The 24,070-nt window shown below is 31.5% G+C and overlaps 6 protein-coding genes across 9 annotated transcripts; 4 read left to right on the top strand and 2 right to left on the bottom strand.

Moving 5' to 3' along the window:
• Nucleotides 1-7,590: 7,590 nt before the first annotated feature.
• HBS1 (translation elongation factor EF-1alpha (GTPase) HBS1) lies at nt 7,591-9,944 on the bottom strand. The gene has a single exon (XM_013311015.1). It carries the CDS (start codon nt 9,811-9,813, stop codon nt 7,807-7,809), a length of 2,007 nt encoding a protein of 668 aa, XP_013166469.1. The 5' UTR covers nt 9,814-9,944; the 3' UTR covers nt 7,591-7,806.
• Nucleotides 9,945-10,360: 416 nt separating this feature from the next.
• On the top strand, nt 10,361-13,413 carry RagA-B (Ras-related GTP binding A/B). Its single transcript, XM_013311025.1, has 7 exons — nt 10,361-10,643; nt 10,725-10,824; nt 10,992-11,209; nt 11,367-11,533; nt 12,114-12,207; nt 12,400-12,552; nt 12,911-13,413. The coding sequence occupies exons 1-7, from the start codon at nt 10,632-10,634 to the stop codon at nt 13,088-13,090; spliced, it is 924 nt and encodes a 307-aa protein (XP_013166479.1). The 5' UTR covers nt 10,361-10,631; the 3' UTR covers nt 13,091-13,413.
• A 2,476-nt stretch (nt 13,414-15,889) lies between these two features.
• LOC106116971 (HIG1 domain family member 1A, mitochondrial) lies at nt 15,890-17,990 on the top strand. Of its 2 annotated transcripts, none has more exons than XM_013311036.1 (3): nt 15,890-15,985; nt 16,480-16,576; nt 17,506-17,990. In XM_013311036.1, exons 2-3 carry the CDS (start codon nt 16,483-16,485, stop codon nt 17,736-17,738), a joined length of 327 nt encoding a protein of 108 aa, XP_013166490.1. In that variant the 5' UTR covers nt 15,890-15,985; nt 16,480-16,482; the 3' UTR covers nt 17,739-17,990. The 2 variants fall into 2 exon arrangements, with proteins under 2 accessions (XP_013166490.1, XP_013166488.1); XM_013311034.1 differs by lacking the exon at nt 15,890-15,985 and adding an exon at nt 16,047-16,226 and having other exon boundaries at nt 17,506-17,989.
• A 260-nt stretch (nt 17,991-18,250) lies between these two features.
• On the bottom strand, nt 18,251-20,468 carry LOC106116961 (serine/threonine-protein phosphatase 2A activator). Of its 3 annotated transcripts, none has more exons than XM_013311021.1 (2): nt 20,194-20,468; nt 18,251-19,768 (listed from the first exon to the last, which is right to left on the bottom strand). In XM_013311021.1, the coding sequence occupies exon 2, from the start codon at nt 19,766-19,768 to the stop codon at nt 18,785-18,787; it is 984 nt and encodes a 327-aa protein (XP_013166475.1). In that variant the 5' UTR covers nt 20,194-20,468; the 3' UTR covers nt 18,251-18,784. The 3 variants fall into 3 exon arrangements, with proteins under 3 accessions (XP_013166475.1, XP_013166476.1, XP_013166478.1); XM_013311022.1 differs by lacking the exon at nt 20,194-20,468 and adding an exon at nt 19,912-19,996; XM_013311024.1 differs by lacking the exon at nt 20,194-20,468 and adding an exon at nt 19,839-19,931.
• Nucleotides 20,058-22,475, top strand: CAHbeta (carbonic anhydrase beta). The gene is made up of 5 exons (XM_013311029.1): nt 20,058-20,176; nt 20,585-20,669; nt 20,894-21,081; nt 21,488-21,676; nt 21,799-22,475. Exons 1-5 carry the CDS (start codon nt 20,084-20,086, stop codon nt 22,006-22,008), a joined length of 765 nt encoding a protein of 254 aa, XP_013166483.1. The 5' UTR covers nt 20,058-20,083; the 3' UTR covers nt 22,009-22,475.
• A 365-nt stretch (nt 22,476-22,840) lies between these two features.
• LOC106117046 (HIG1 domain family member 1C) lies at nt 22,841-24,034 on the top strand. Its single transcript, NM_001312517.1, is given in 3 exon segments — nt 22,841-22,932; nt 23,016-23,126; nt 23,518-24,034. Coding segments are annotated over 2 exon segments (285 nt in total). The 5' UTR covers nt 22,841-22,932; nt 23,016-23,032; the 3' UTR covers nt 23,709-24,034.
• The last annotated feature ends 36 nt before the right edge of the window (nt 24,035-24,070 follow it).

Below are 24,070 nucleotides of genomic sequence, written 5' to 3' on the forward strand. Positions count from 1 at the left end.
TATGTCAAAAATTTTCTTATACAAATCGATTAGAATATCTAGGAGGTAATCTAAGATCATTCTATTAACATCTCTTTTATGGCTCGCGTAGGTGTAAAAATGAAATGAATGCACTATCTGAGCCATTACAAATAATGGATAGATAAGCGGCACAAGACAATAGATCCGATCTCTAGTAGGCGGTGCAACCACCAGCATCAAATGACCTTTGTACGCTTGTTCCTTTATTTGTACACCGCCCATAGGGATGGGTCACATTGAAGTGGTTAGTTAGTCAACGTCGTGGGCGCCCATCAACAAACTGCGGCGAAATGGAAAATGTTCATTTGAAAGCGTGATTAATAAAGTATACGCGCATCTTACCTGTATTTCTTAATTGTATATACAAAATGTAAACTATATACAGATTAAATAATAAATTGACACATACAACCCATCAATTCAGGAGCGGACCGAACTCCAATTGTTTAAGCTTTTCTATTCTTGAAAAAGAAAGCCAATGAAAGATTTAGTAATTAATAATAATTAACGTTACATTTTACAATAACTAAAAACAGATTCAATAATATTGAAATTCTTATTGACTGAAATAAGGACAGTTTACAAATTATTATTTACAAAAATTTATTTCATTTATTTCATAAATCTCTAAACGGACAAAAATTATAATAAACTCAGTATTATCTGCTCCATTAAATATTCAGAGGTTAGCGGTTTTTCATGAAAATATTATTAACGTTAGCAGAGATTCGTAAAACAAAGCACGAAGTCACGAAAGTGACACGAGGTGACACAGGTGACCCCGCCATCACATTGCTACTGAATCACAATCAATTTTTTTACCAACATGCTTAGACATTCTACAGTAGGTACATATAAAATATTTTTGTTAGTTACGCTACAATTTTATAGATTACAATTGAAATTGCCCCATCAATATCTGTACTTGACAATTGCAAGAATTAATCAAGAGACACTGATTATACAGAGAAGCTTTGGTGTATATGTATATTACGGTTTATGTATATGTATATTTTGTCACTAATTGTACCGTGTATAGTGTCTTAAGCTAAATCTGCCACTACGAGAGAGTTCTAAAAAGCTAAGCTATAAGTTGCTTATAAAAATTACCATTTTTCGTAAAATGTTATTCGCACTGCGCATGCGCTACGACACAAAATCCATAACAAATTGGTTTCAAACATTTATTGCAGCTGATTTAAATGATGATTGGTTGTTTAATTTACGTTCCAAATTGAAATATGTGACTATTCCGAAATTCAACATTCGTTAAAAGCTTTGCCAATACCTAATACCAATATGCAATACATATATTACGTTATATAATTTAACGTTAATTAATAACACATTTATAATTCAATGGCGATGCAAATTAAAAATGTCGGAACGTGTCGCCCGTTAAATGCCAATTAATTGCATCCCAGTACTCGATTCATATTGTCACATCCAATAAATTCCGTACATTATAACTCGACGTATGAAATGATATAACATAACTTAGCCATCGAAGGTGGAATATTAATTATAATATGTATATAGCTACTTAAAGTCGAGAAGCGTATTTGTATTATACAATCAACAAAGCTTAGCAAAATTCGTTCAATAAAAGCAGCTACAGCTTACGATATTTCATTATATATTAAATAGATTTAGGTACAATAGGTGGAAAAAGAAATGTAGGTAGACCAAATAAACGGTGGTCTGATGACATAATAGCTCAAGTAGGGAGGGACTGGATGACTCTAGGCAGGAACAGGAACTATTGGAAAAAGATGGAAGAGGCCTTCACCCAAAGTGGGGTCCATATCTAAACAATTAAATCTAACAATAGTAATATAAATGTAAGCGAACTACTAACAATACTAACAATATACTACTCATGTAAATAGTTGTTTAGATATGGAAATAAAAAGCTTTATTATTATTATTATAATTATGTTTCTTCTTTTCTCAACAAATAGTTAATAATACTTCATATTTTGCATCGTGAGAAAATAACAAGATTCAATTATTGATAAAGTAGCATTCCATCTTAATTCTCAGAACTCGGCATCAGACGATCTTGACTAGTAATTGAATATGAATGCAGCAATAATCGATTTAGCACTACATTAACAAGATAACCGCTCGGGAAAATATTATAGAGTCATAAAATGGGAGCATACTTTACAAGAATGGCCGAGAGTCTGATTGAACGATTGAGAATCAAAGAAATTCAATGACACTAGAAAGTAAAATAAATATGAAGTATGTGTTTTTATATGTGTAGTATTATTTTTATAGTCTTCATATTTTTGTGAACTTGCAGCAAACAAATATATAGCTACAGTTATAGATTATGATCCTCTCTAGTCACATATTGGCAATTCAAAGTATTAACACAAACGGTGATATACCGCATTGAACCACCGCAGTTACAATGTTAATTAACAAAACCAGGTTTGCATGTTTATCAGAATTTCAATAATAAACATACCCATAAATTGTTCTTTGGAAAGACGTCGTTTTAATTTCTAAATAATCTTAACATCTTAGTTTTTGAAAGAAAATTTTAAGGGAATTTTCAATAAAATTATAATTTTTTTGTTTAAAAGCTAAAAGTGATTAGCAAAAATAATGATTGACTTAATAATAATGATAAGCTTATAACAAATAGACACAATTCTGCCAAGTTAACGAAACACGAAAGTAATCTGTGTGATCACAAGGATTACTCAAAGATAATATGTTCCGAATCGGTAGCAAAGCCTTATAAACTGTTGTAGTTAGCAGAGACAAATTGCCCATCTGTCTTACTTCAAATGCTATTGAGTTTCACACAAAAGAACCTATTTTTTCAGCAACCTCGTTTCTCGTAACATTCTATGTTGATCGTAGATATACGTTTCAATAATAATTTTCTTTTCAGGGATAAAAAATTTTAGTTCAAATTGGAAGAGGCTGCGCTGCTATAAACCTTCTTTCAGAACAGACCAGCTGAAAAAAAGATTTATAAAACAAGAGAATAACTTTCATCCAATAATGAGTTGATATCTTTGATATTAATCATGTTTGTATAATGCTACACCCTACAACGTTTTACGAAAGCACTGAAAACAATATTATGTAATCTGTTCACTGGTGAGTAAATTGTAAATCGCACCTAAACAATATTGCTGGCTGAATAGACAAGGTGCAGTTCGAAACTGGAGCACTCACAAACGTGTCAATTACTGGGAAACGGGTTCAAGTGGCACAGGTTCAAAGGCGCCATGTAAACAGCTCCAGCTAAACTTTGTGAATACTTTGCATTTTTAATCTTCATGCACAATATGAATGTTTCGTTTATACAATGTCATTTACGCTATTTTAATTCAATGATAGATTTTCAAAACAAATGAGCATATAATTAAGTCTTTATTGTTTCTTTTTATTACTTTACAGTTCTCGCTTATTCTTCCAATTAACCTCTTTTGTTCAAACCCGATAATGCGAAATGTGAATTTAAAATATGAGTTTTAAAAAAGGAAGCTTAACTATTACATAATAGCAGGACATTACAAGTAGAGCTCTATTATTGTGTTCCCATTGTGTAAACCATACATTGTTTTCAGTAATTGCAGAAATACGAAATATCCTTATAATAATGAAGTCCGTCGGTTGCACTAATTAAAAATGTTTCATTGAATAATTTTAAAAAGGACAATCTTTTAGAGCATTCATTATTATGCCATATTCTCATCTTTATTTCTAGTGTATCTCAAAAAAATTGAGCAACGAAAGAAAGTTCATACAAAGGACGTATGTACATTAGTCGTAAAGTCGCATAACCTCTTGGTTTTCGCACATTTTGTTACATGATTGTAACAAAATGTGCGAAAACCAAAATGTGCGAAAATATCGATTTATATCACAATAAATTATTGCTACAATATTAAAGTAGTCTCAACATAAAGCTAATAACAAGGGATTTGTTTCTTAATTTTACACAGCTTTCCTTTTAGGATTTCCTTTTGAAAATGGTATATTTTGGAGGAACATTTTCATTTCGTGTCGCTGGAAGAACTATAAAGGCAACTACTGAGGTAATGCGAGTGTAGGCTTTCACACCTGCCCGTGTTGGCGTCAATCTTTTGTGCTTTCAAAAATAGCATGGCTTTTAGTAACTGTTGGTACTAATTCGCACCTTTGTCTATTTAAAACTCGCACTTTTTCACTGTGAGCTATTGAATTTTAGAGCGCATTAGCTGGATAAAAACAATGGCAGACATTTTATCTAGTAAATCGAGTGCACTTTCACGTTGTAAGAAGTTTAATTTTATTTGTCTAACCACGATTACGAAATGAAAAATAAATGTGCATTTGATAAGAAATACTAATTTGCGAATTATATTAGGCAAATTTAAACATAAAACTAGATTTTGATACAATATAAACTTTGTTTTGCAAAAACCAAAGACAAGTCGCTTATCGTGGTATTTTTCCTCCGCGTTTCAAAACAAAGAGGGTTTGCAAACGCACCATTTAAAAAGTTCATAGAGCAAAGGACGCATACGGAGGTAAACGGCTCGTTAATATTCCCTTTAGCTGCACACAACACGGGGCAAGTCTCTCTCTTTTTGTATCATTCCCTTTAATGTCGACTCGCCGTCAAAGCGGCCTTAAAGCGTTGTTACTACCCTAATGTTACTTTGAACTAAAGTAGCTAAAACTCATGACAACATTGACGAATGAAGAAAGATTTTTTGTACATACAGTTGCGAGATTATTTGCTTATGGCTATAGAGACCGGCAAGAGATGTTTCATTAACTGAGAATTTCTGAGGTGAATTTGTTCGATTTGTCTTACTATTATTTTAACCTTTTCTTAATAAACGTATTCCTAGTATAATTTCATTGACAAATGTCTAAAATAGAATTGAAATCTTTTATTAAAATACCACACCTCGCTCGCTCTATTCTAAACTTTAGACGAACTACAAACTACAAATAGGGTCATCGGGGATAACTTAGATTGTGTGAACTCACCCTAACAAGATTTAGTTTATAACTACACTGTACTATCAAAGGAAAATTCACACACTTCTGATGTTCACAAACTTTAGTATGTATATGATAAAAATCAACATTTATTATTTTTATTCAATAAAAAAAGTTTGTTTGAAAAGTTGGTTTTCATGATATCATTTATCTCTAACGATAAGTATAAAGATGATAATTTTTGCTACACATTTGTAAGTCTTAAAGTAACAACTTCGTAGTTTCCGTCGGCAAAGTTTTCCCAGCAATTAATTAACAACACAAAAGGCCACCAGCGCTCGTCTGCTAAGTACTACCAGGTAAGTAACGCAAGTTTACTTGACCAATTAGAACTCGACTGTAACTTACTCCACGACAGCGGTATACTCTATAGAAATTTATTCTCTGCTTTATTTGAGTACTTGCAACTTTATACGACTATTGCATGTAAATAATTTTGAAGTCAGATAAATTATTGTTTTGAGTTGTTTCCATTGAAATATTTTTCAAAAACTCCTTCCCTCTAAAATCATAGTAGTACATATATAATGCGTACTTTTATTCAAAAACTGATTTTATCTATTTAAAAAAAAGAATGTTCTGAATTTTTTCGCGCCTATATGTCTGTATGCAGTGCAATACTGTCGTTAGTCGTAGCTTTAATCAGTCACAGTGAGAGTTCATTACTGCGCTTGTGACGGAGGAGTGAGGAGGCAATTTCACGCAGCCGGCGAACTGATTGCAAACAAACAACCTCACCTCTTACCTACTATGAATAAGAACTGAATCACCTTTCAACTAACCTGTAACTTTGTTTTAGTATGAAACAAGAACGAATAATACTAGGGTAACTTTGAAAGATATAAATGAAAGCCGTATTGAATTAAATGTTTCGAATGTTGTTCATCTTTTTTTCTAAATAACACAGGTTTATAAGACAAGATCCCATCAGGAATCCATTTGATAATGTAAAGCTGAGTCGCTTAACAGTGGCAATTACATCCCGCAACAATAATATTTGTTGGGGGCGCGAATAGGCCTGGTCCACCGGTGAAATACCACGGCTACAAAGAAGACTGACGAGAAGTGAAAAAAGAAAAAGGTATGTTTTAAATATGTTTATAGTTATGAAGTTACCTTATAACGTTGTAATGAAGCTTGCGCGATGCCCTGCGACTCCTGAGAAGGCTTTTAGACGTTCAATGCCGCGGCTCATTCCATCAAACTGCTTAAGTTTTTCACTATGGTTATTTATACTTTCCCTGCGAATTAAATTACGTATCGTACAATATATAAATAAAATAGATAGCACTGAATAGAAGACATGAATTACTGTTTAAAATTTAGCCTAGTTTGTCGAAGGAATCACAAAATTAACAACAACAATATGTAAAAATCATTTTCTTAATTTTATTAAAATTGGACTAAAACCCAGTGCAATGTAGGCGAAAACCTTATTCACAGTTAACCTATAAACTTGAACGCGATCGAATATTTTAATTAATGACCCTTGTGCCATCACTGATTTAAACATTCGATAGAGCTATTCATTTTTCACAATCGGCAGCTTTCCAAACTGTTGAACTATTATAATTGGAACATCATTTGATTCTTTGTTTTTAATCATAATTAAAAATTAAACCACCACGAACTAAATTCACTTAGAATAATTGAAAATATAAAATTAAAAACTATGAAATTGATAACAAGTCTTACTAATTACGTATAACGTTTTCAGATACCTGCTAAAGAATTTCTTAATTCCCAACAAAGACATCATTCTTCTTGTATAAATTACGAATATCCATTTCCTTTAATAATGTATCGAAGCAATTTGGCAAGGCTTATGTAAGGGAAATTCGTGTGGAAGAATAAATTTTCCGCTTCGTGTATCACACGATGGAAGCAATTTTACATCCCAGGAACTGACGCAACCGCGATTAATTGCAAATATCTACTTTGAAGACATATTATAAAATACTAAATAATAAAAGCAAGATACTTAAAGAAATAACTTTTTTATTATAATTAAATTCCATCGGATAAAAATAAACTGAATATTTATAGCAAATTTGTGCGATGACCTATTTATTTTTAATCTAAGTCTGAAGTCCCATTTAGTCCGTGCAGCCACCGATTGGATTGCACAGTTAAAATTTAATTTCCTGATAATATTCCTACTGCTTGCGATTTCCAATACTTTCCCCTTCAACTGGTTTAACTTATTCAACAATAAGTTTTTCTTAAATAGTTTATTTTTCAGTATACCTTCTAGTTTAAAAATTAATTCCTGGTTTACTTAATGGGTCGTTACACTTTTTTACATTTCTAAAACAAACTTTCGTTTTTTCGGGTCTTTTAGGTTTAAGTACAAAACAAAAGATTTAAAAAGCAGCCAAGAGATGGCGCTAACTTAACTTTCAGAGCAGCAGTGTCGTTTATTTATTTTATATTAAGGCAATGAAAATAATAATCAAAAATTGTTAGTTATGATCTATGAAAAAACAAGTGTCATATTAAGACCTAAAAACCATTATTTTAAAATAAGAGAAAATTAAACAAACATTACAACTACAGCAACATTTATTTGAATATATAAATAATATATTTTAATATACACATTTTTTTTGTATAAAGCACATTACTTCTTGTACAAAATGTTCAGCAACTTTGGGCAATGAATAATAATAAAGTTATCATTTTTATGTCGCCTATATATAAACATTTCCTATATATTGAAAATATAAATTATGACATAGCTCCGATATTCTATGGCTGGAAAAAAGATCAGGTGTTGTAAATATCTGTGATGAGTCCTGCTGCAATTGTGACTCCCGCAACTCTCAGCATCACCCGTCCTAGTTCTTTAACATCTTTGTACCTCTCAATGCAAATCGGCCTGCATACCTCGATATCAACAACAGCTACTGAATTATTTCCTAAACAACGAGGTTTCTTTTTCAATACTTCACCAGTACTCTTATTTAATAATGCTTTTAATTTTACAATATTAGCAGATTCTACCAATGATTGGTGGTGTATCAGAACAGGGTAACCTTTTGTTATAGGTACTCTAACATTAAACACTACCAATCTCGCTTCAAATCTTGAGCTGACTGGTACTTGCTGTACAGGATCACTCAGTACAAAACCAACTGCAACATTCTGTATATCAACTCCTGACAGAGTGACACTAACTTGATCTCCCGCAAATGCAACATTACTAGACAAGTCATTGATACTTATACCTTTAACTTCAGCAATTTCTTTGATAGGACAAACAAGTACTTTATCACCTTTATTTAAAACTCCATTTTCAATACGACCAGCAACACAAAATCCTGTTCCGGTACCTTTGAATATATCATTTATTGTAATTCGTAATGGCTTTGCAACTGGCCTGACTGGAACATGGCATTGATCGATAACATCTAAAAGGCAAGGTCCTTTGTACCATTTGCATAGCACCAACTCTGTTGGAGGTTTTACGAGATTTTCACCAGTCAAACCAGAGCAAGGTACAAATGTGACATCAGATTCCTTGAATCCAGCTTGTTTTAAGAATAACTTTAATTTCTTGAGTATTTCATTAAATCTTTCCTCTGACCAATTGGTTGTGTCAAGTTTGTTAACTGCAACGGTAAGCTGACTAATACCTAAAGACCTAACTAACAAAGCATGCTCTCTTGTTTGTCCTCCGAGTTCAAATCCGGATTCAAACTCTCCTCTTGTGGCATCAACTACCAAAAGAGCAACATCTGCTTGTCCTGCCCCAGTTATCATGTTAGGTATGAAATCAGCATGCCCGGGTGCATCCAGAATAATGACCTTCTTTGACTTTGTTTCAAACTGTGCTCTCCCCACATCCATTGTGATACCTCGCACTCTTTCTTCTCCAGTTTCGTCCAAAACCCAAGCGTACATGAAACTTTGCTTACCAATCTTTTTACTCTCCTGTTCATATTTATGTAAAGTTCTTTGACTTACTTCTCCTAATTCGCAAAGCAGTCGTCCCATAAGTGTTGATTTTCCTGCATCTACATGTCCAATTACAACTATGTACAAATGATCTTTCTCTGAGCCCCTTTCAGTAGAATATTGTTTATTAGGGTCTATTTTTTCTTTTACTTTGCTAGGTATTTGATTTATCCTTTCGGTGGCAGGGGACTGGTCCCTGGGCGTTTGGGGTCGACTTCCAGGGCCCCCATCTTGTTCAACCTTAAAACCTTTTATAATTCCAACTTTTGGCTCTACATTTATTGCAATCACCTTAGGAGTTTTATCAACATTTGTGATAACTGGTTTAGCTGATTCGATTAATACGACAGGCGGAGGCTTTGATATAACTTTTTCAGTTTCTTTGTCTTTGTTTTTATTTCTGTTTAAGATTTCATCTAAAGCCTTGGCAAAGTCAAATTTGTTATTGAGCACTGTTTGAATTAGCACATTTTCGGATACAGTATCACCTAATATATCTCGCAGTTCATCTAAACACGATAATAGCTTTGCCTCTTCATCGTCCGTAAGGGCTAGATTTCGAATATCTGTAGACTCGCGTCGTTCTTGTGCTGGCCCTGTTTGCTCTGCCGTATCTTCCTCTACCTCTTCTTGAATATCATCGTGGCTATCTAAGAAACTTGAAATTGCATGATGGTTCCGAGACCGATCATATATCCACTGTGATGTATCGCTTGGTGACAAACAGCTGTCTTCTTCAACTGAATGTCCATAAACGTCGTCGTAATCATAATCGTCAGAGTCTCTCCTATTCCTTATATTGCGGTGCCTGGCCATCTTTGTGATCGATCGATCGATTAAATGCAATTAGTATATGAAAACATAGTTCTAACGGTAATGCAATTATTAGGAAAAATCCACACGCTTCCTTCAACTTCCAATGACATTTGATAATCACTTGTGTACCTGACACTGACATTTGATGACAAATCAGTGTAAATAAGAAAAGTTTCCATTCTATGCAAAGTTAAAATGTGAAGTGGATTGCAATGTACAACTAATTACTATTAAATACTTGAAATATTTGGTTTAAAGTTTGAAACCAAAACAAAAAAATGAAAACTTACGAAGTATATAACGATAAAGAAACAGGGTGTATATCATTTTAAAACTTCTCACTTTTACAGTCATCATTATCCTTTTTTTTAATCGATCTAATTAGGTCGGAAGCAAGTAAATAATAGCTAAAAAATTGTTTTAAAATATTTTTCTAAAGCCCTTGATTTATCTACCTTTAATTAACATAGTGAATTTATTTACAATCTTCAAAATTAAGTATGTCTTTCATTGTGACTTGATTGTGACATTGACTTGGTCTGTTATTGTGTCACTTCTGTGTCTTTGATACCCTACTATATTGGAATTGGATATTTGTCGTTGTTCTTGAAGTGATTAGGAAATAGGAATTTTACACTTCGCTACGCCTACTCATATTGCTTTATACGTATATAAATATTCTGAATTACAGATAAATAAAAGGAAAAAAATCATATTGGTAAAAGTAAAGAAGTAAAGAGTTAAAACTGCGTTTAATTGAAATCAACAAAGTTTGAGTTTCCTTTATTGTTTGAACCTTAGCCAACACCATTACTACTATGAAGAAAAAGGTATTATCAAACTGACAATTATCACATTAAATAATAAACCATTTGACCAAAATAAAAACAAACTTGATAAAACTGTTTCAGGTACTGTTAATGGGGAAGAGTGGCTCGGGGAAAACGAGCATGAGATCCATAATTTTTGCCAACTACATAGCCAGGGACACTAGACGATTGGGTGCCACAAGTAAGTAATGTTGTGAATAATAATCTTTTAAGTGGAGTTAAAATTAAACACTATACATTGTAATATTGAACTGTAGTAGCTTGAAACTATGTAAAGAATGTTATAATTCCTTAATTATACTTTGATATTAAGTAAAATATAATTAATTTGTATCTTATGTATTTCAGTTGATGTTGAACACTCACATGTCAGATTTCTTGGCAATTTAGTGCTTAACTTATGGGATTGCGGAGGACAGGAGGCATTTATGGAAAACTATTTTGCATCTCAGCGAGACAATATTTTCCGGAATGTTGAAGTTCTCATTTATGTATTTGATGTGGAGAGTAGAGAAATGGAGAAGGACATGCATTATTACCAATCATGCTTGGAAGCTATTTTACAGGTAAATAGGCTTTCAAAAAGATATCAGCTTTTTAAATGTTCAACATAAAAAACATCCTCAATATTGTTTCCGTCACTTGCTGAATTGACATTCATAGTAAATGATTGTAGTAGAATGTAATGTGTTAATACTTTTATTGGTTGTTTTTGTTTTGTAGAACTCTCCAGAAGCGAGAATATTCTGTCTTGTACACAAAATGGATCTTGTAGCAGAAGAAAGAAGAGAAGAAATATTTAAAGAAAGGGAAGAAGATTTAAAAGGTCTTTCAAAACCACTTGAATGCACATGTTTCAGAACTAGTATATGGGATGAAACTTTATACAAGTATGTTACTGTTGATTAATTCTTAATTGGTTTATATAAGCTGAAAACCATTTAAAATATTATTAATTACTAATATTATAAATGGGAATGTTTAGATGGATGGATGGCTGATTGTTTGAAGATATCTCCAGAATTGGTGCATATTGCCAAAATTTGTCTTAGATGTAGAACACAGTCTAGAAAAACAAATAGGCTACAAATTAAGTTTTTCTAATTATGCTCGGATGGTGTCGCAGGCAACAGCTAGTATAGTATAAATAAGATTTAATTGTGGTAGCCCTATATATACTATATATGTTCAATGAACATATACTTAGATAGTTATAAATATTTCTAGATAATGTACAGTGAGTGATATTGTTATGTTTACATTACTCAGTAACCAATGTACTTTGAACTCTACATATCAAGTTGCAAATTTTATTGCATAGCAATTAAATTATATTCAAATGACTCTCGTAATATTATATTATGTAAATAATATGTCAACTTAGTAATTTTAACAATTTAAAAACTAATTTTATGCTTTTCTTCTATCTTTGTTAAAGTCTACTTCAAGATTTTATTGTATTGGTTTCAGAGCGTGGTCCAGCATTGTGTACAAGCTAATACCTAATGTAAAAGCATTAGAATCATCTTTGAAGCAATTTGCTGCTATTGTTGATGCAGACGAAGTAAGTAACATAATTTAAGCCAAATTAATTATTTACAACAAATAGACATATATAAGAAAATAGATATATATAAGAAAAGAGAAATGTTGATTTAACCTCTAGCACCTTATAAGTAGACTGTTACGTTATCGATACCTAAAATGTTATTATAAAAGTACACATTTGACTCCTATATTGGTGTAATGACGCAAGGTGCTGCTGTTTGAGCGCGCGACGTTCCTGGTGGTGTCGCACTGCCAGCGGCGGCAACACCGCGACGCGCACCGCTTCGAGAAGGTCTCCAACATTGTGAAGCAGTTTAAGCTCTCCTGCTCCAAGCTCGCCGCGCAGTTCCAGAGCATGGAGGTTTGTATATTGGAGGTCTAACAGTGGGAGACAGCAACAATATCTATCACACTAATGGGCTAACTCTCCTGCTGCAATACCACGACCACACAGAAGACAGGTGTCAAGCGGAAGTCATTCTGCGTACAGTCTGATGAGTCCCCTTTCGTTCCTTTCTCATGCTTTACTTTTAAGGGAAGTGGATTTGATGGACGCCGAGTGGCATAAGAAGGGGCAATATTCTCTTTCTGTGCATCCCATATCAAAGTTAAAACTCTATCAGAATTAAACTAAGATAAAATCTATAAAAAGTTATCGCAACTAAAATACTACTCCGAATTTTTTTAATACAATAAAATGCGAAAAACATTTTTAACAGGTACGGAACAGCGTTTTTGCAGCTTTCATCGACGGCTTCACCAGCAATACATATGTAATGGTAGAGATGTCTGACCCAAAGATACCATCAGAGGCAACGCTCATCAACATTCGTAACGCAAGGAAACACTTTGAGAAACTAGAGAAGGTGTCATCGAGTGCTCCCAGTCAGTACCAATGAGGCATGGACATTGAATTGAGCACATTTGCCAGTTCCCTAGTGCTAGGTGCGGAGGATCTCTTGCCGAAGCAAGATACTCATACGAAACCTGTATAGTTAGAGGTTGCATTTTTATCTACAGTCGAATTCCATAGAAATAAGAAATTATAACAAACATTTCTAGACACTTTTATCTTTATAAGACATTTATCATAGACTAATGAAAAACAGATGTTTTGTCATTGATTAATACCGAAACTTTCCTTAAAAAATCCATAGACAATAAATGTCATTGTCAGGGAGTGACGTGTGTGAATATAATTTCTCATTTCTATAAAATTCAACTAAACAATTTATTCCAATTTAAAATCTAAACTTTGTAAACAAATTATGCTAATGTTAACTTACAAAAAGTTTTTTAGGGTTGCCTTATTTAAATAAAAATGATTTGTTATTCTCGAAATATCTAAAAAATGTTATCAACAAAAATATTATTTATCGTTTTAAAAAATTATAAGCTTATTAAGCCTAAGTTAATAGTTTTTCTTCTTAATTATTACGTTGTAAAATAAATATTTCAATTACATAGAAAAAAACAACTCGTTACAAACTTAATTTAAATTTTTACACTAAAAATACCAACATTTAATTGCAACCTTGTAAAAATTTTAATAATAATAGACAAGATTTTATCATCGTACATATTCAAATAGTTATGTGGGTATTTTCTCAAATCTTTAACGGTGCTTAAAATAACTATCGTACTATTAGCTATTGGTGAACTAAATAATTTCAGATATTAAGACAACGATTCTAATAATAAAACTTATTATAATACGAGCAGCTAACAACTTCATTATGGATAAATGCAATCTTATTTCAGTCGTATGAAAGTTAAAGTGACTAATTCTCTAAACATAAGTGATATATTTATGATGTAACTAAGATAAAATATTTACTATTTGCACAATATTAATGCCCATTTCCTCTAAACGGCGGGCCGCGCGACTACAGGTTCAGCTTTCATTTTACATAACAGCGTGTACGCATCAGTGGATACAGACCCTATAAAAGCAGCCGCGCTGAGAATAAATTAAAAATAATAGTTATAGAGATATGAAATTCTGTAAAATGCTGTACAGATTCGTAATAAAGCATATTCCATGAGGATTTAGCGAACCATGTTTTTTTAATAAAAGTAACAACTTTTGGCTTTATATTCAATGTCTTATAAAAATATAGTCGTAGAATATCTGTGATTAATTTTGGTTTGTGGTTTTACTCATGAACAATAATTTAAAAAATCTTATCAATTAATTATCTATTTCTATTTATTACAGTATAAATATTATTGTTATATTTTTATTGCAATTGAATTTGTTTTAAAAAAGTGTACCTAAAATCACATTCCAAAATATAAACAATCGCCATCGTAATTTTGTACTAGCCAATAATTTTGTTTTGGTTCAAAATTGAATCTTGTAGCTTTCTTTTAATTTTTGTTACCAGTTGTCTGACAATGTTAACATATCACCCAAATATTGAAAATATAATGTAAATTTTACCGTTATTTATGTTCTAAATATAATTTATTTTGATAACGCAAAATTTGTTTTTTTTCTATTGTTTTAAATTTCCCAAACCATGACATTTCGTATTTTTAAAAACTTAGAAATACTAATAGAAAGTATATATTACTCCATGTCATTGGAATTTATAATTCAGAACTTGTCCAAAGAAGGTTACCTTTCGCAATGTTTGATTTCACAAGTACCAACGCGTTATTTAATAACATTGTTTTGGCTTTGAAACTCCTTAAATAAATCTTATTACAGACGGTGACGTAAGTAATGTTTAATGAAACCCAGCTGTCGCCCGCGACTCCTTCCGAGTGGAATTAAAAAAAACTGAATTAAAAGCCATATGTTCTTCCAGACTGTGTTGTACATCTATGCCAAATTTCTGCGAGATCCATATAACTGTTCTGTAGATACATTTAGGTTATGCAAGAACTATACTAGGTTTGTATGCTATGACGATATGATGCATAATTTCATAACTATATCTCTACCTACGTCATCGATGTTCACTACCTACACTAGTTATATTAGTTATTAGCGTCATTCACTGAATAATTTCTTTACTTCCGTCCACGTAGCGTATCACCAATGTTAGTTTTCAATAATAATTTTATCACGGTGATAAGCCAAGTGTGACAAGACAAGACACCATTATCAAGATTTACAACGATTTATCCTTTAAATGAACGTCTTTTCACGCTTTTTAAATCTACTTTTGAAGGTCAGCAATCAAAATGTTACCTAAAGAGATAAACTTGTAATACAGCTAGTTGTATAACAAAGGGTTTATTAAGCGTAGTAACGTGAATAGTGAGTTCACGTTTGTTTAACATTGCAAAAAGTCTTATGTTACATACATGATACATACGTTGTATATATTACCACGAGTAGGTAACAAATCTTTAATGTAGGTATGTACACAACAGAACATTTTGCAAATAATTTTTAAAATTAAATTTTGATGCAGTTAAAATTTTATCAATAGAATTGAAACTGTTAGTTTCGAACTTGATACGCTATACCGTTATATAAAAATTAAAATGCTATGAATAGCTGAATACTAAAATAACAAAAGGAAGCCAATTACTTATTTTTTTCTTGGTAACTCAATAAAGGACCACGTTTAGGCTGTGCTCGGAGGATAACAATGAAGACAATAGATAACATGAAATATAATAAAACAAATTCAATGAACCTATTGTATTAATTTTACGACATACATCGCTCACTCTATACGCCTTACTTTCCAAGCCCTACTAATTCGCAGCATTGGACGACCATAATCAGTGTTATGTAAATTAGTAGTGGAAACTAGCCCTTACGTATATCAACAAAGGTATGTATAATACAAACTATACGATACAGAGGTTTACAAGAAGTGCGATCGGGTATTTCCACGAACGAGTTTAGTCAGACTTTAGTACTTTTGCGTTAGTCTCGTTTTACGTTTCATTGACGAAACACGTTTCATATTTTTACATTTAAGTTGATATCAGATCGACAAATTGATAAAGATTTCGTTTTTGTCGGTTAGTGACAGACGAGTGTGTAATTGTGTCCTTGATCTTCGTAATAAAGTGAGTGTTAATATTTTAATAACTTAATTTTATAAATCGTTATTACTTTCATAGTTTTAGTTTGAAAATCAGTGTTACGAACTGCTACAATAGTAAAATTGTATTTGAAGTTATTTAATTTAGTCAACTAAAGACTCATTATGTTTTTTTAGTTTTAATAAAATAATTATTTGGGGCCTAAAATATTTAACAGTATTTATATCATAATTACCTTTAAATAGTAATATATTTTACATCATTTTTTATCTCACAGAAAATGGCACAACAAAAACCGATCTTCGATTATCATGAGGAAACACACGCTGAAAGACTTTCCCGTAAATCAAAAGAATCTCCTTTTATGGTTTTTGGTAAGTAATTCCCTTAAAACTACTTATTTTTACGTAAATTTCTATTCTTCATATCTATTTTATATCAGAAATTTTGAAGTACATCGGTACAATTTCAATGCTTAACTACTTGCCATTCACTTCGGTTTTTTAATAATCGGGAAGCAGATTGTGTAATAAAAACTGATAACTATATTCTTAAAGACAATTCAAAGCGGATTCCAAATCTTTGTAATTATGACGCAATCGTTTATGTTGGTTGCGCCGTGGAAGATATAATACGAAACTAATACCCGTAACTTCTCCCTATCTAATTTATAAAACATAGGAAAAATTGGATACAAAAATATCAATAATTACATTGTTTCGTCGTCCAAAATCTAAATATTGTTGATAACGATGATATCACTTAAACGCTGATAATAAAATAACGTCGATACGTTTTCATTCATTGGCATCCCAGTTTATTGGCAGATCGGATTTTACAGAGCTTATGTTTCAAGCACGTGATTCATTTTCCTCAACATAGTATGCAACAATATGACGCGTTGCAACGCTATTGCAATTGCTCATAAAATAGTCTTCCCCTTATTATGTAATTTATAGATATGCCACGCAAAATATAAGGAAAAATATAAACACCACGTGCATGTTTGCGTAGATGCATGAATGTTGAAAAAAAAAACAAATATTTTATTCATAACTACTCAAGCATCTGTAATTGTGTACCCCAAGCAACTTCTCTATTACGCGCCAGCCGGCCAGTGACAAACTTTCCGCAAACAAATCTTGATATTTCAATACAGCTTACAGGATTCATTCCGATATTTTGCCTAATTAGGTACTAAACGTGACGTAAGGCAAATAATTTAATTCTTTTATTTTATTATTTTGTATCTACTATATACATTGTGCGGTCTTCTAACATCTTAACTTTTTTAATTTCTCAGGTTTGGCTGGATTAGCGTCGGCAGTTGGATATGGCGTCTATTCGTTTAGAAACCGCGGCAAGATGAGTACCAGCGTTTATCTGATGCAGTTCCGTGTTATCTCGCAAGGCATCGCCGTTGGCGCCATTACTGTGGGCATGGCATACACACTTTACAACAATCACTTCAATAAGCCTAGACCTAACGCCATTACTGGGAACGTACCCAGCATAGCAACGCCTAATGAGCATTAGTACTAAATTATGGTTTTAAGTTGTGATTATTATGTAATTTATTCATTAGATAAAGTATTTCATGATACTAGCAATTAATAGTGTTACCTGATACAAAAACATGATGGGTGCCTTAAATTGAAATTTAAAAAATGTAATTTCGACATTTGATACACGTGTGTTATACAATATGTAATTTAATTTTCTTGAATTGATAAAACCGTATTGAAAAGCTGTTTTATTGCTGCCAGTGTGTTAGAATATTAAATAACCTCAAAAATGTAATATTTCAATTTGTAAAGTATTTATTATAATAAGTAATATGGCCATCATGATTTCTAATATAATTATTGTGATAAATATTTATTTTCAAAACATCTGTGATGGTAGTAGAAAATTTTAAGTTTATAACTATATAAATTATGATTTTCACAACTCCGAAGTCATACAATAATTTTTATATTTATTTTTTAATATAAAAACTTATTTATGGTTTAACATAATTGAAACACGTATTTTAGATTTAGTACAAAATAAAAATTATTACTTTTCTTGAGGGCAATCTAACATATATAAAAAAAACAAGTTTTGAAATAAAATTATATTACTGCATTACAATAACAGGGAAGAAGAAAGCTTGTAACTTTTCAACTCTATGTATGGAAGAGTCAAACAAAATAAAAATTATAGACTATTTCCAACTAGCAGAGCAGAGGAACACAAGGAAAATTGTGTGCAAATATTTAACTCACTCCTGAGCTTAAACCTCTTAAAAAAATTCTAAAGAGTATATAAAGAGAAATAGCACTATTTAAACAAACTTTAAATGATTAACTACTCTAGTTACTGCATATGAAGCATCTAATTTCTTTTTTATGTTACACAAATTTTGAAAATAACAATTCAATATAAATAACGTCCAACAATAATTTATTAAATATGTTAATATCACATCTAAAAGTATTTTTATTCAATTAAATATTTTCTTCAAACTTAATACTGGTTTATAAGACACATGACTATTTTAAAATATAATTGAAATGTTAGATTACAACTTCGAATGCCATCTAGTGATGCATTTGAAATCTACGTATTGGAAGAAGTGATCCAAACAATACATGTTGAATTACGGGAAATTTAGACAGAACTTCTTTCTTATACATTTTAATGAGGCCTTGGTTTATTTTCGACCATGAACCTACAGCACTAATGCTCCACAACTGGTTAGAATGCTCCGCAAACGGACCCGTTTTCACTTCTTTAATATACTTAATGCATGACAAGAACATGTATTCATCCGAAAATTTATCTACAATTTCATCTTCTAAGAACTTAGCCGGTGGATATATTCTTGGCTGGTCAACAAGTTGTGAACTACCCCAAATGAAAGGCACAAACTGGTAATCATCTAGACTCCAAACACCATGGCTTCCCGCTGGCTCCATTCTATATGTTTTCTGCAGTTTCCTTGCTATATTAAGATATTTATTGAATAACATAAACACAGTTGCAACATTATCTTCTGCAACGAGACAACCTATTTTGTAAAGACAGCATAGAAACATTATAAATGACATTTCATGTCCAGTTCCATAATCTATGCGAGTGGCATTCCCAAAGCTCTCCTCAAGATATGCTTTAATTTCTGGTATGGTCAGATGAAGGTTTTGATCTAGAGCTTCTTGAAGATATATTGTTGTGTTGCTCTTCACTTGTGTGAGCCATTCTCTAAATGCAGTATTGCCAAATCTTTGGGGTTGTTCAACTGGGGGACAATTGTCTATCAATTTATCAATCTTACTCAACATGTCCATAATTTTTAATAAATTTGGTGAAACCTTACAATCAACAGAGAGTGGTTTCCCTTTAATTGCTTCATTTAATGTGGCAATAAAGCCAGTGTACTCCATATACGCTTCAGACTTCTCCCATATTGTCATATCAGTAATTGTTTTGACAGCTTTCTCTGGCTCCAAAAATCTGTGATTAGGTGAAAATGGAACTGAATTCTCGTTCTTAGTTCCATCTCCAATAGGATTTTCAATATTCATCTGAAATGAAACATACAAATAACAGGGACACAGCTACATTACATGACTGATAAATGATATTATCACTTACAATAATGCATTTATTTACATTAAAATTAAAAATCTACTTTGATATATTGTTTAGAAACCTTAACCACACTCACATGCACAGGGTAAAGGCCGTATTCCTATTAGTAAAACCAATCTTACGACTATTTCGATAAGCACAACTGGTGAAGGTCACAAGTGTCAAACGCAGGTTAATGCATTGCTTGTTTTCATTCGTAAATAAGTTAGTAGTTGTGTTCAATGTATTAGATCAGGCACATTATAACAATGGAAAGAATATTGCGAGGTATTATGAGATACCGAGTGCTTGACAGAGCGAGCATGGTAAAACAATTTCAAGAAGTACGAGATAATCCAGTGGTACGTAAATCACTAACCTTGTTTTTGGTGTAATATGTGTACTTTATATTTGCATTGATATTTTATGAACTTTGGCCAATGTAGTATTTAAAACGGTCCAGACTTTTTTCCTATGCGATAATAATGCCTACAAAAGAAAGAAATCTAATTCTGTATTAGAATAATATAATCCAACATTCATACTTTTTCATTTATTGGGCAACAATGACAGTTAAATATTTAAAATTAAAAGTTCAACGCACAGACTCTGACATTACGTGTCTTACAGCCACCGTTACAGATGAGATAAAAACGTCCCTGATATTATGATTACCTTTTATTTGTATATCTAAAAAATTGTGAAAAATATAGGTATACTGTTTTATAAGAATTGTTTTTTTTTATTTAAATGTTTTATTTACACTTTAGCCTAAAGCAATTTTTTACACATGCATGGACAGCAGAATGATTCCCACAAGATTTACCGAAACCAGTGTCGGCGACATGTTTGTAGGTGTGTTGTTTTTGATTAATTAATATAATTTTCAATATTTTTAATTAAAGAATATTTATACATCTTTCCTTTGAAATAAACATTTATCGAAATATTAAAAATAGGCATTTAGAGTCTCTTAATCATGATCTTTGAACGAAGACCAAGTTAACTGTAGAATTGCCGAACATATACAAGTAACTAAAAGAAATAGCATAGAATTTATTTTGATTTATTTCTTACAGTGCGAAATGCTGGAAATCTTATTCCGCATTCTGAACATTTTGTAGATGAAATGACAAGCTGTGAACCAGCAGGATTAGAGCTAAGCTGCATCGTAAATGATATAAGGCATGTTATAGTTTGCGGGCATAGTGACTGCAAAGCAATGAATCTTTTATATAAACTTAAAAGTAAAGAAGAATCTAATATTGTTAGTAAGAAATTTTAATGTAAATAATTAAAAACCAAGACATTTTTATCGTCGTAATTGTTGTAGTATTACTGTAGGCGTAATTAAATTATTTTTTTAAAGTGCTTATTTTCCGACGCTCAATGCCTATTTTAAATGAGGATTAAAACTGTTTAATTGACCAAACCCAGGCACCTCTGCGGATATAAGACTTCTGACGATGATTGGTACTGCAATATAACCAAGAATAACTCTGTTCGCTCTTTATTTAATTTAATTTAAATTTACGATTTTTCCGCATTATTTTTCAATCTCAAAGATTACATAAGAAATATAATACTCGAAGTTTTTTCTTTGAAATTTTGGTATCTAAAATACATTTTTAATAGCATCACAATATTAACTTTTATTACTATGTAAATCACAGGAACAGCGAAGGATATCTCCCCTCAAGTCATGGCTATGTACACACGGCAAAACCAGCCTCAATAAATTTCTACAAATGAATGGTGACTTTGCGAAGCCGATGTTATTCACAGCTGAAACTCCACAACGAAAATTCGTTGCCTATATTGACCCAGAAAATAAATTTTGTATTGAAGATAAACTATCACAGGTTAGACATATTGTCGTATTTAACATTTTAAAAAAGGAATTCTGTTAAAGTATTAAAATGTAAATGTTAAGACTTCTGTAATTTACAAATACTAATGCCAATGTTTATTTCTTTATTTTAAGGTCAATACTCTACAACAGTTACAAAATGTTGCTTCATACGGCATGTTGAAGAAACGATTAGAGAAGCATGATTTACACATCCATGCACTTTGGTTTGATATATACACTGGAGATATTTTTTACTTCAGCAGACGAGCTAAAAGGTTTATTATAATAGATGAATCGACATATGAATGTATTTTGGCTGAAATCCGACGATATTATTCTTAGTGTGGTTAATCGTTAACAAACTTTACCACTTAGGTCTAACGCTAAACTTAATACATATATAAATATAATGTTCATTATGTATACATTCATTAAGAAATATGATGGTATACTACATAATAGTGATGCACTGCTTAACACCACTTTGTGTCATGGTGTTAAAACAAAACATTTAAAATCCAAAATGGGACCAAAATTTAAACTGCTTCATACATGGTGTGAGTAATTGCTATCTTAGTAACAATTTGCTATTTACTTGAAAATTTAAATGTATTATTTAACCTACATTAAAGTACGGTCTATCTCAATCCCGATCTGATCAACAAAGTAAATAATAAAACGCATATTATATCATATGTACCTACCAATTAAATAGAAATCGTTATATAAAGTGTAAATCATAATATACATAATTTTTATACACATTTTGTAAATATGTTTAAATGTGCCTACCGAAGCAAATATAATCGATGTTGTTTTTTTATCGTTTTTATATATCATCTACAGATGTTTTACTTTTTTATTAATGAATACCTAATCAAAGAGTATATAAAATACCTAATTTTAATGATGACTACCTAAATTATTTGTAATGTGGGTGATTTTTAAAAAAATGTGGTAATTAAAAATTTATATTAATCTAGAGCAAGTTTTATTGACATTTTATCACGATAAAAGACGGTTTTTAGTTAAATCAAGTTTTGTTAGTAAATTTGATTTTCTAGTATGAATGACCTTAATACCTTTGCCTAAATCACTGAAAAGTAACAAAGTCTCCTGTCAGTGTTACAGTGACAATGACTTACTAACATGGGAAAAATTTTTCAAGGTTAGGCAGGTTAGGAGTGATGCAATGTAACAACATTTTAAATTATTATATAATTTATTAATTGGTAGCCCAATAGGATAAATCTTATAAATATAAAGGTAACTATTATTATGTTATAAAGTGAAAGTGCTAATTTACACTTGTTATATTTTTTCTAATTTGGGAATGGTACTTTTTTAAGGATTTTATTCATCAGAAATGGCAAATTCCCAACCTATATTTGACTACCGCGATGAATCTCAAGCTGACAGGTTAGCCAGGAAATCTAAAGATTCACCTTTTATGATAATTGGTAAGATATTGTTTTTTTTTATTTTCAGCCTCTTTTTAAGAATTTCTTGTTTAGAAGAGTATTTAGAGTAGCTCTATATTCATTAAAAATTGTCGGTAATCATCTTCAAACAGCAGGAGGTTCTCAATTTTTCTCTATATTTTTGTTATAATCTTTAATTTACATAACATTCCATATCATACAGGTTTCAAAATAATTGTGTAGTTCTTTTCTAATATCTAGTCGGTCCAAGGTCATCGGCGAGATGCGCAATGCTCTCTCTAGCATCCTGCTACACCTAAAATTGTATTCTGCGCAGATTATTCTTGCAAAGATAAAGTACTAAAATCTATTACTGTTAGGAATATGGATTAGTTTTTACACAGAAATTGAAATTAATTTTGTATTCCAGGTATTATTGGTCTCATCGGTGTTTGTGGATTTGGGGCATATAAATTCAAGACAAAAGGTGAAATGAGCACAAGTGTGTTCCTAATGCAACTTCGAGTGGCGGCTCAAGGCACAGTTGTGTCTGCACTGACGTTGGGCTTAGCATACACATTAGCCAAGAAACATTTGTTTAAAGATGACAAAGCAGAATAATATTTTGGATTAATTTAGTAAAATTACTTAAACCAGTATAAAGCTTAACTTTGCTACCTCAAAATCTCACAATGTTTGGAACCAATAGAAATCTCAAATTATCTCATTTTATTTTTATAATTTTTTTTTTCGTAATAATTCACCTAGTTGTGTAGATGTTGATTTACTTTATTTGTAGTATTAATTGGGAGCAAAGCTCAGCTTCTGTGATCATTAGAAATGTATGTAGTTTTCTTTTGTGTCAGAGTTCTGGTTTAATTTTTGTGATATGTGTAACATATTTAATTTTAAGAATTAATTTATTTATTAAATGATTCAAGCTTTAATTTCTTTTGTTGTTTGCTTAACCTTATTTCCTTCAA

The sequence above is a fragment of the Papilio xuthus genome, unplaced genomic scaffold, assembly GCF_000836235.2.
Source record: "Papilio xuthus unplaced genomic scaffold, Pxut_1.1 DF827680.1, whole genome shotgun sequence".
NCBI lineage: Eukaryota > Metazoa > Arthropoda > Insecta > Lepidoptera > Papilionidae > Papilio > Papilio xuthus.